The 12,384-nt window shown below is 42.9% G+C and overlaps 1 protein-coding gene across 10 annotated transcripts in view; it reads right to left on the minus strand.

Annotated features, from left to right (window-relative positions):
- The window catches only part of LOC106583929 (C-Jun-amino-terminal kinase-interacting protein 3), a 76,926-nt gene that overhangs the window by 6,768 nt on the left and 57,774 nt on the right, over nt 1-12,384 (minus strand). For 9 of the 10 annotated variants that reach the window (XM_014168611.2, XM_014168606.2, XM_014168608.2 and 6 more), the window contains 10 exons: nt 11,922-12,110; nt 7,329-7,518; nt 6,914-7,036; nt 6,593-6,673; nt 6,406-6,473; nt 6,067-6,215; nt 5,606-5,777; nt 5,080-5,193; nt 2,256-2,294; nt 1,077-1,253 (listed from right to left, as the gene is read on the minus strand). In XM_014168611.2, the coding sequence (XP_014024086.2) occupies nt 1,077-1,253; nt 2,256-2,294; nt 5,080-5,193; nt 5,606-5,777; nt 6,067-6,215; nt 6,406-6,473; nt 6,593-6,673; nt 6,914-7,036; nt 7,329-7,518; nt 11,922-12,110 (1,302 nt within the window). The remainder of the gene's footprint in view (nt 1-1,076; nt 1,254-2,255; nt 2,295-5,079; nt 5,194-5,605; nt 5,778-6,066; nt 6,216-6,405; nt 6,474-6,592; nt 6,674-6,913; nt 7,037-7,328; nt 7,519-11,921; nt 12,111-12,384) is intronic. The other variant, XM_014168610.2, reaches the window with a different exon arrangement.

The raw sequence follows: 12,384 nt of genomic DNA on the forward strand, positions 1-12,384 counted from the left end.
ATGGTCGAATTGCTGCAAAGAAACCACTACTAAAGGACACCAGTAAGAATAAGAGACTTGCTTGGGCCAAGAAACACGAGCAATGGAAATTAGATCGGTGGAAATCTGTCCTTTGGTTTGATGAGTCCAAATTTGACATTTTTGGTTCCAACCGCCGTGTCTTTCTGAGACGCAGAGTAGGTGAATGGATGATCTCCGCATGTGTGGTTCCCACTGTGAAGCATGGAGCAGGAGGTGTGATGGTGCTTTGCTGGTGACACTGTCAGTGATTTATTTAGAATTCAAGGCACATTTAACCAGCATGGCTACCACAGCATTCTGCAGCGATAAGCCATCCCATCTGGTTTGCGCTTAGTGGGACTATCATTTGTTTTTCAATAGGACAACGACCCAAAATACCTCCAGGCTGTGTAAGGGCTATTTGACCAAGGAGAGTGATGGAGTACTGCATCAGATGACCTGGCCTCCACAATCCCCCAACCTCAAACCAATTGAGATGGTTTGGGATGAGTTGGACTGCAGAGTGAAGGAAAAGCAGCTCAACATATGTGGGAACTCCTTCAAGACTGCCGGAAAAGCATTCCTCTTACACTTTTTTGGTTACTACATTAATCCATATGTGTTATTTCATAGTTTTGCTGTCTTCACTATTATTCTACAATGTAGAAAATAGTAAAAAATAAATAAAAACCCTTGAATGAGTAGGTGTGTCCAAACTTTTGACTGGTACTATATATATATATATATATATATATATTTTTTTTTTTTTAAACAGGTAACGAGAAACAGATCAGTCAATCAACTGTATTTATAATGCTCTTTTTACATCAGCTGTTGTCACATAGTACTAAAGGACCTTACCAATAGATACCCACAAATTAAACACTGTGAACCACTTTTGCATTTTATTGCCCAGTTGACAACCTGGTCCATCCTCACAGTCCTCAAATACATCAAGTTGAGAGTATTGACAGTAGGTATAATACTTTTTTAGTTAGTCAAGAACTACACATTTGATTTAATGCATTTAAGGGGATAATTAACTTTATCAAATCAAATTATGATTACTAACTGACCTGGCACAGAGACAAAGAACTTGACGGCATCTCGGTGTCCATGGAAACAGAGCTGAGCCTGGGCCATGGAGCAGTATGGAATGAAGCTGCCGCTGCTTTTCTCTGGGTTGTCGTCCGCATACACATGAATCACACCCCCGGCCACGCCGCCGGACGACGTCGGAGACACCTTATTGGCTATCGGGATGGGAGTGGAGTCAATAGCCAGTCAGAACAGTTGACATTTTACAGACCAGCGAATAGGACATTGATGCATGAAAACATCCAATCACAATAGCACACACAGAGCAGGCTTGCCAATAAGACCCATCAATTGGGCAGGCTACATCGTTACAGAGCATTTAAAATAGAAATGTGCAAAATAGAACAGACATCCCTCTCAGTCATGCAGAATAGGAAACTGTGTCGGCTGGCTCTATACATAACATTTCTACCTGCAATTCTCTGTACGTGGCAACCCATTGAATAAACCTGTGGTCATTCACTTATGAATTTGCAAATGGTGAAAAATAAAAACAAATCTGAATACTGAAATAGGAGCGATACTAAAACATGCCATCAACATGCAATAATGAAGAGACAAGGCATCCCCAAAACCCCATACCTAATATATTGATATCACTGAAATGATCAATATTTATCACACAAATAGCATACAAATATGACTCATACATATACATACATTAACACCATACTCTACATATATGTGTGCCAATGCATTATATACAGTACTTTACAACACCTGAAGATAGCATGCAGAGTTACACATGAACAAAAGTGATTTCCCTGAATCAGATCCAGACCACCGGACCACTGTTTCTGTCTCTGTTCCATTTCGATCCCTAGCCCCTCATCCCCTTTGTGGTTGACACATCTGAAATGACTGGATAGGTGGCAGGCAGCTTTATGAACTTGTCCTGTTGGTTGTCCTGTTGGTGGGCTATCTAATCCTCTCAGATCTCCACAAGTGCTATATACTGTAACTTACTCCGGTCCAATCACTATATTGCTCACAGCTGTCCAGGCTATCAGATATGTGAACATTAGGGGAATAAGGGTGCTTAGGACTGAAACTGAACCAGGCTTATGTTGGAGACCGATAAAGGGGAGATGGAGGTAAGACAGGCAGAGAGAGGTATGTGACATCATCCCTGTGGGACAGAGGGAGTCCTAACTTACCCCTCAGACCTAGGAGCTGTCCCCGATGAAGGACTACCGCTAAGGAAGGGAAGGAGGGAGGAGAGGAGAAGGAGGAGTGGAGAGAGAAGGGAGGGAGGAGAGGAGAGAGTGGACAAGAGTGATATCAGGACAGGGAGGACAAGTACAGGGATACCAGCCATAAAATAGAGAGAAGGAAAGAGAGAAAAATAAAAAACAAAGAGAAACCATTAAGGAATAAGAGAAGAAGACAGAAAAATAGATATACACTGAAGAAAAATATAAACGCAACATGTAAAGTTTGGTCCCTTGTTTCATGAGCTGAAAAAAAGATCCCAGAAATGTCCATATGCACAAAAAGTTTCTCTCTCTCAAATTTTGGCACAAATGTGTTTATATCCCTGTTTGCCAAGATAATCCATCCACCTGACAGGTGTGTCATATCAAGAAGCTAATTAAACAGCATGATCATTACACAGGTGCATCTTGTGCTGGGGACAATAAAAGCCCACTCTAAAATGAGCAGTTTTGTCACACAACATAATGCCACAAGTTTTGAGGGAGCGTGCAACTGGCATGCCACAATCAACAGCCTGATCAACTCTATGAGAAGGAGATGTGTCGCCCTGCATGAGGCAAATGTTGGTCACACCAGATACTGACTAGTTTTCTGACCCACGCCCCAACCTTTTCTTTTAAAGGTATCTGTGACCAACAGATGCATTTCTGTATTCCCAGTCGAGCTGCAAAATTTGGACCCATACAAATCAGCCGGGCTAGACAATCTGGACCCTCTCTTTCTAAAATTATCTGCCGAAATTGTTGCAACCCCTATTACTAGCCTGTTCAACCTCTTTCGTATCGTCTGAGATTCCCAAAGATTGGAAAGCTGCCGCGGTCATCCCCCTCTTCAAAGGGGGTGACACTCTAGACCCAAACTGCTACAGACCTATATCTATCCTACCCTGTCTTTCTAAGGTCTTCGAAAGCCAAGTTAACAAACAGATTACCGACCATTTCGAATCCCACCGTACCTTTTCTGCTATGCAATCTGGTTTCAGAGCTGGTCATGGGTGCACCTCAGCCACGCTCAAGGTCCTAAACGACATCATAACCGCCATCGATAAGAGACATTACTGTACAGCAGTATTCATCGACCTGGCCAAGGCTTTCGACTCTGTCAATCACCACATTCTTATTGGCAGACTCGACAGCCTTGGTTCCTCAAATGATTGCCTCGCCTGGTTTACCAACTACTTCTCTGATAGAGTTCAGTGTGTCAAATCAGAGGGCCTGTTGTCCGGACCTCTGGCCGTCTCTATGGGTTCAATTCTCGGGCCGACTCTCTTCTCTGTATACATCAATGATGTTGCTCTTGCTGCTGGTGATTCTCTGATCCACCTCTATGCAGATGACACCATTCTGTATACTTCTGGCCCCTCTTTGGACACTGTGTTAACTAACCTCCAGACGAGCTTCAATGCCATACAACCCTCCTTCCGTGGCCTCCAATTGCTCTTAAACGCAGGTAAAACTAAATGCATGCTATTCAATCGATCACTGCCCGCACCTGCTCGCCCATCCAGCATCACTACTCTGGACGGCTCTGACTTAGAATACGTGGACAACTACAAATACCTGGGTGTCTGGTTAGACTGTAAACTCTCCTTCCAGACTCACATCAAGCATCTCCAATCCAAAATTAAATCTAGAATCGGCTTCCTATATCGCAACAAAGCATCCTTCACTCATGCTGCCAAACACACCCTCGTAAAACTGACCATCCTACCGATCCTCGGTAGGACTTCGGTGATGTCATCTATAAAATAGCCTCCAACACTCTACTCAACAAACTGGATGCAGTCTATCACAGTGCCATCCGTTTTGACACCAAAGCCCCATACACTACCCACCATTGCGACCTGTACGCTCTCGTTGGTTGGCCCTCGCTTCATACTCGTCGCCAAACCCACTGGCTACAGTTTATCTACAAGTCTCTGCTAGGTAAAGCCCCGCCTTATCTCAGCTCACTGGTCACCATAGCAGCACCCACTCGTACCATGTGCTCCAGCAGGTATATCTCACTGGTCACCGCCAAAGCCAATTCCTCCTTTGGCCGCCTTTCCTTCCAGTTCTCTTCTGCCAATGACTGGAACGAACTGCAAAAATCTCTGAAGCTGGAGACTCATATCTCCCTCACTAGCTTTAAGCACCAGCTGTCAGAGCAGCTCACAGATCACTGCACCTGTACCTAGCCCATCTGTAAACAGCCCATCTATCTACCTACCTCATCCCCATACTGTATTTATTTATCTTGCTAATTTGCACCCCAGTATCTCTACTTGCACATTCATCTTCTGCACATCTACCATTCCAGTGTCTAATTGCTATATTGTAATTACTTCGCCACCATGGCCTATTTATTGCCTTAACTTACCTCATTTGCACTCACTGTATATAGACTTTTTGTTTTCTTTTGTTCTACTGTATTATTGACTGTATGTTTTGTTTATTCCATGTGTAACTCTGTGTTGTTGTATGTGTCGAATTGCTACGCTTTATCTTGGCCAGGTCGCAGTTGCAAATGAGAACTTGTTCTCAACTAGCCTACCTTGTTAAATAAAGCTGAAATAAAACATTTGAAATCCATAGATTACGGCCTAATGAATTTTTTAAAATGGACTGATTTCCTAATATGAACTGTAACTCAGTAAATACGTTGAAATTGTTGCATGTTCCGAAATATTTTTGTTCAGTATAGAAAGGGAAAGTAAAAGACAGAAGCACAGAATAGTGAAATCAAAGAGGTAGGGTTAAAGCGTGTGTGCGCGCCACTCAAACTCACTCTCTGTCAGTGGTATGGAGATGACCACACCATTCCCAGTCCCCACCCACAGGCGGTTTCCACCAATAAGAAGGGCTGTTATTCGCACAAAGGAGAAGCCCAGCTTGCCAGTACCTGTCAATCAGAGCGAGAGCGAGAGAACACAGGTCAATCCATACATTGGATGCATCACAATAGACTAAAGTGGGGTCAAATAATATGGTGTCCTATCAATGAGTCGGCCGAAGCTTAGCTTGCTGGTCCCAGATCTGTCTTGCCGACTCCTACAGTCATGGTCTTGATATGACAAGAAACATAAAAATTGTCTATACAACACAAACAGATCTTGGACAACCAGCCTAGCCAGAGCTGGATAGCATGGTTGGGGTCAATTCCATTTCAATTCAGTCAATTCAGGAAGTAAACTGCAATTCCATTTCCACATCTTTCTCTTAGAGGATAACGCTAAGACAGTTTAATTTCTAAATTGACTGAATTGAAATGGAAATAGACTCCATTCCTGCTGTTTAGCTTAGGTTTTTCCTACCCAGCATCTTGCTGACATATGGTTCGATGTCGACATCCTGTAGGTGCTGGTGTGTGAGGGCATGGTAGAGACGCAGCGTGGAGTCCAGACGGATTGACACCCACACCCCATCCCCGATCCACGCCAGCTGCCTCACCTGGCTCTCCCTCCGAGGGTGGGCGTCAAAGGACTTCTGATGTGGGAGAGGGGGTAGGGGGGGTGAAGGGTGGAGAAGGGAGGATTGGTTGATTGATAATATTCTGAAATAAATCAAAGTAAATCAATGTGGAGCGACATTACATGACCTCTCCCCAACCCATCTCAATCTGCGACATAACTGGGGATAGACTCAAGACTGCTAGTCCACTGAGCTAATGTCTTGACATTATGTCTGGGAGCTAACGTGAGTCTCCAGGTCTCAGAAAAGGTTACTTTGCAACTTCCTCTACTATACAAACAGTCCCTTCCCTCCTGTGACCAACCTCTATCTGCATGCTCTTGGGCTGGATGACGTGGATCTTGTTCTTGTAGCCACACCACACCTTGTCATGGACCATGACCATGCAGCGGATAGAGTGGTGCGGTCTACCCAGGTCCATCAGGTGGTAGTTTGACAGGTCCCACTGCCCATCTGGAGATAGACACACACACACACACACACACACACACGAATAAATGATGTAAAGCTTTAAATCATGATTAGAAAAAGTTATGTTGCTCTCATGGAATGTCATTTTTTGAGCACAACAGACAGTTGATGGTTAAGGCTCATAGGTAAGAGCTTAGAATAATTAGGTAGGTTAGGGTTAAGTTTACATTACCCTCAGATCTGTGGAAGATAGCCAGTGTCCCGTCTGCCAGAGCCACCAGCACACGACCCTTCACATGCCTGAAACAGTCAAGCCAACGTTACAAAGAAACATGCACCCATTTACTACAACATAAATCAAGGACTGGTAAAAATGGCCATTCTAAAAGCAGACAGTGGTCAGTAGGGGGGGAACTTACACTAGACTGAGCACAGAGTCCTTCAGTTTGATGGAGTGGAGACACTTCTTCCAGTTGGCCACTGCCGAATGGACATAAAGCCTGAAGAAAGGATGTAAAGCTTAGTTAGGACATAGACATATATAGGGTTTTATGGGTTAGGGTTATGGGTTGGGAGACATATGCAGGCAAAACTGGTTTGCAAAAAAATCTACGTTTGTGACATCGTGGTCAAGAGCTGTAAAATCACATTTCTTGCACCTTTTTAGAAAACAACCAGAAAACAACATCACTATGATACATTCCCGCCACTAGCTAGGCATTTAGTGATTAGTTACCCACCAGCCATTTTGTGCTCCCAGCCACATGGTGGGGACGACGCTGGTGCCAGCTTTGGGGTCGTCGTTTCCATCCTCCGTCTCCTGGGGTGGGGAGTTAGGCTCCTCTTTTAACTGACCTGCACACCTGACAGGGGACACAAACAGAGAGTTGTCTTGAAGTCCACTATAGACTACCACAGTCCACACGGTGGCAAATCCAAATACTGTAGCATGTTAGCAGTATTGTCTCTGCAGAATTTCTTTTGACAAAAATTAAATAAAATCAAACTAAAGTGTATGTAAATACACTTTCAGTAAAATTTGGAAAACTGAATTTTTTTTAAAGTTTCAATGACAACTTTTCAAAAATGTCCTGGCAATACTTCCTCTCTTTACAACTACTAGCAATTCAAATCTGGTCAAATCGTGTGTCTTACCGGTCGTATTTGCCAGCATCAACCACCGGAGGCTGGGGGTCTGTGAAGACGTGCTCCATGAAGGGCCCTGGAGGTCCCAAGGTGCCGTCTGTCTCGCTGGCAGCCGGCTCAGCCACCTCTGTAGCCTCTGTGGCCTCCTCTGCTGACTGGGCCAGGTGCAGCTTCCCACTGAGTGGTGGAGCCATGGGGGCTGAGGCGACAGGGACACAAGGAGAGACATTATACACTACTATAACTATACCAACTATACCTATTAACTAGAGATGGGCACTGATATGAAAAGTCCCTATCAATATCAGTTGAAATGTATTTTATTTGCTATCGATATATCAGAATTTTAAAACCATGTGAAGGCCTTCAAAAAGAAAGGAGGACCAAGGCACTCTTCATATAATTGATTAAAATGCCTTTATTAGTATGGCATGTTCAATAGAAACAATGTTTTTAAAAATCCGACGCTTTTCGGCTGCATGGCCTTCATCAGGGAGTACAAAGAAATAATACAATGTTCTCTTTTAACAGCTTTTCCAATTAACCCTAATTTGAAGAGGGAGTGGTTAAAATTGATTGGACACACCTAGTAAGCAATACTATACACACTTTAAAGTGAAATACTGTAGCTATGTTATCATAAAATGTTTTAACTCCAAGCTAGAAGTATCAGAACACTTAGAAAGGTAGTTCTAACCTTAAATATGGCTGGGAGAAGTGTCAAGAATAAGAAAGCAATATATTCCATAGTACACTAGAACACAGCAAAACATGCACAACAAGAGTCTAAACATAGCTGAGGGCAATTGAGCAAAATGTCCACTAGATGACAGCAAATGGACCCATCACAACCTTACAGGAAGGGTGAGAAATCCATATCTTAATTTAAACCCGGGTATTTAATGTGAAGGCCTATTAACTATACTTATAACTCTTCAACTGACTGGGCTGGGTGCAGCTTCCCAATGAGAGGGGGAGCTACCGGGGCTGGGGGGACAGGGATACAGGGAGAGACATATCAGCACTTCGTGTCAACTTCGAAACAACGTTTAGTGGTGGTAGTATGTTTGCTGGGATATATACACCAACATATATAGCAGAGGTCCCCAACTAGATTCAGCCAAAATCAGCCTCCCACAGAGAGGGGGAGCCACGTCAGCGACACAGGGATGAGGGACAAGAAGAAGAATTGTACCGCAGTTAAAGCCTATTATTTTTGCAAGTCCGATGATACATATACAGTTTAATGTACAGTGCCTTCAGAAAGTATTCACACCCCTTTGTTAAGGCAAGCCTAAATATGTTCATAAGTAATTTGCTCAACAAGTCACAGAGTAAGTTGCATGGACTCACTCTGTGTGCAATAATAGTTTAACATGATTTTTGAATGACTACCTCATCTCTGTACATATAAGTACAATCTGTGAGGTCCCTCAGGTGAGCATTGAATTTCAAACACAGATTCAACCACAAAGACCAGGGAGGTTTTCCCATGCCTCACAAAGAAGGGCACGTATTGGAAGATAAAACATTTTAAAAAGCAGACATTGAATATCCCTTTGAGCATGGTGAAGTTATTAATTACAATACACCCAGTCACTACAAAGGCCTCCTTCCTAACTCAGTTGCCGGAGACGAAGGAAATCGCTCAGGGATTTCACCATGAAGCCAATGGTGACCTTAAAACAGTTAGAGTTTAATGGCTATGATAGGAGAAAACTGAGGATGGATCAACAACATTGTCGTTACTCCACAATACTAACCTAATTGAGGAAAAAGATGTAAGCCTGTATAGCAGGGACCATCAACTAGATTGAGCCGCGGGCCGATTTTTTTCTTGAGTGGATGGTTAAGGGGCCAGAACATAATTATGAATAATTTGTAGACCGCAAATTGACCGCAAAAAGACCAAACAGATATAATATTTGATTCTTGCTTACATTTGTACAGTGGCAAGAAAAAGTATGTGAACCTTTTGGAATTACCTGAATTTCTGCATAAATTGGTCATCAAATTTCATCTGATCTTCATCTAAGTCACAACAATAGACAAACATAACGTGCTTCAACTAACAACACACAAATTATTGTATTTTTCTTGTCTATACTGAATACATAATTTAAACATGGAAAAAGCATGTGAACCCCCAGGCTAGTGACTTCTCCAAACACTAATTGGAGTCAGGAGTCAGCTAACCTGGAGTCCAATCAATGAGACAAGATTGGAGATGTTGGTTAGAGCTGCCTTGCCCTATAAAAAAACACTGACAAAATTTGAGTTTGCTATTCACAAGAAGCATTGCCTGATATGAACCGTGCCTTGAACAAAAGATTAAGAACGGTTGACTTGCATAAAGCTGGAAAGGGTTACAAAAGTATCTCTAAAAGCCTTGATATTCATCAGTCCACGGTAAGACAAGTTGTCTATAAATGGAGAAAGTTCAGCACTGTTGCTACTCTCCCTAGGAGTGGCCGTCCTGCAAAGATGACTGCAGAGCACAGCGCAGAATGCTCAATGAGGTTAAGAAGAATCCTAGAGTGTCAGCTAAAGACTTAAAGAAATCTCTGGAACATGCTAACATCTCTGTTGACGAGTCTACAGTACGTAAAACACTAAACAAGAATAGTTTCATGGGAGGACACCATGGAAGAAGCCACTGCTGTCAAAAAAAAACATTGCTGCATGTCTGAAGTTTGCAAAAGCACACCTGGATGTTCCACAGCGCTACTGGCAAAATATTCTGTGGACAGATGAAACTACAGTTGAGTTGTTTGGAAGGAACACACAACACTATGTGTGGAGAGAAAAAAAGGCACAGCACACCGACATCAAAACCTCATCCCAACTGTAAAGTATGGTGGAGGGAGCATCCTGGTTTGGGGCTGATTTGCTACCTCAGGGCCTGGACAGCTTGCTATCAGAGACGGAAAAATGAATTCCCAAGTTTATCAAAACATTTTGCAGGAGAATGTTAGGCTCTCTGTCCGCCAATTGAAGCTCAACAGAAGTTGGGTGATGCAAGAGGACAACGATCCAAAACACAGAAGTAAATCAACAGCATAATGGCTTCAACAGAAGAAAATACACCTTCTGGAGTGGCCCAGTCAGAGTCCTGACCTAAACCCAACTTGAGATGCTGTGGCATGACATTGAGAGCGGTTCACACCAGACAGCCCTAGAATATTGATGAACAGAAACCGTTTTGTAAAGAGGAATTGTCCAAAATTCCTCCTGACCATTGTGCAGCTCTGATCCGCAACTACAGCAAGCATTTGGTTGAGGTTATTGCTGCCAAAAGGAGGGTCAACCAGTTATAAATCCAAGGGTTCACATACTTTTTCAACCCTGCACTGTGAATGTTTACACGGTGATTTCAATAAAGACATGAAAATGTATAATTGTGTGTTATTAGTTTAAGCAGACTGTGTTTGTCTATTGTTGTGACCTAGATGAAGATCAGACCCAATTTGATGACCAATTTATGCAGAAATCCAGGTATTTCCAAAGGGTTCACATACTTTTTCTTGCCACTGTATATGATCACTTAGATGGGTTAGCTGATTTGATTGATTTGACGTCGCGAAAACAATGTGAACGCTTCCATGGAGCAGAAGTCAGCGTGTTGTTGTGATTCTGGATGGACAGATTGCTAGCAAGAATGACAAGAAACTGCCATGTGGGGAATCATAAGTGGCTCGTTTCATCTTGTTCTTGATACCATGTCTTGTTTTGAGGTGTTCTAACTGATTTCATGTCAATGCTTATATGGCAAAAAAAATTGCTAGCTAGCTAACCAACAACTGTAACGACGTATTTGAGAGACAACAAGTGCTCATTCTACAAATGTATTTATGTTTTCAATAAACATTGGAGACGAAATATAGTTTACATGTTATCAACAATCTAAGCCAACCCCATCTGTTTTGCCCCAAAGATGCGCATGCGTCGGGTTTTGGTGGCTGCATCATGTTATGGATATGCTTGTAATAGTTAAGGACTGGGAAGTTTTTCAGGTTAAAAAGAAACAGAATGGAGCTAAGCACAGGCAAAATCCTAGTTTTCCACCAGATACTGGGAGATGAATTCATCTTTCAGCAGGAAAATAACCTAAAACACAAGGACAATCTACACTGGAGTTCCTTACCAAGAAAACAGTGAATGTTTCTGAGTGGCCGAGTTACAGTTCTGACTAATCCTAATGAAAATATATGGCAAGACCTGAAAATAGTTGTCTAGCAACGATCAACAACTAATTTGACAGAGCTTTAAGAATTTTGAAAAGAATAATGGGCAAACGTTGCACAATCCAGATGTGGAAAGCTCTTAGAGATTTACCCAGAAAGACTCACAGCTGTTATAGCTGCCAAAGGATCTTCTACAAAGTATTGACCCAGGGGTGTGAATACTTATGTAAAGGAGATATTTCTGTAAAATTGCTAACATTTCTAAAAACATGTTTTCACTTTCTCATTATGGGTTATTGTGTGTAGATGGGTGAGAGAAATAAAATCCATTTAATCCATTTGGAAATTAGGATGTAACAAAGTCACGGGGTATGAATACTTTCTGAAGGCACTGTAGATAAGTCTCTGGGGTTCTCACCTTGTCCCCGATCCAGTACGGGTGTGTCGGTGCGCGAGGAGCAGTTGCTGCGGACCACGCTACAGTTGGTGGCACAGCCCACCAGGGTGATGCCTGCTAGCATGCCCTCCACCCCGCCTGTCTCCTCACCACCACCCTCCCCAGGGTCCAGCACGATCTCACCCGCCGGGTAGTCACTCTCACTGGCCGCTGTAGACAGACACACAGAAACGCACACACAGACACGCACATATGTAGTAAACACAGAAACAAGCAAGCACACACAGAAATACACACCCATACACACAGAGATACATGTACACGCACACACAGAAAATAACAAACAGAGGTGATTCTAGTTCAGTAGATGTGGAATTTCAGTGCATTCAGAAAGTATCCAGACCCTTACCCTTTCCCACATTTTGTTACGTTACAGCCTTATTCTAAGATTTCTGGAATTATTCCCCCCCCCTAATCTATACAC

Source organism: Salmo salar, chromosome ssa23 (assembly GCF_905237065.1).
Source record: "Salmo salar chromosome ssa23, Ssal_v3.1, whole genome shotgun sequence".
In the NCBI taxonomy this organism is placed as follows: Eukaryota; Metazoa; Chordata; class Actinopteri; order Salmoniformes; family Salmonidae; genus Salmo; species Salmo salar.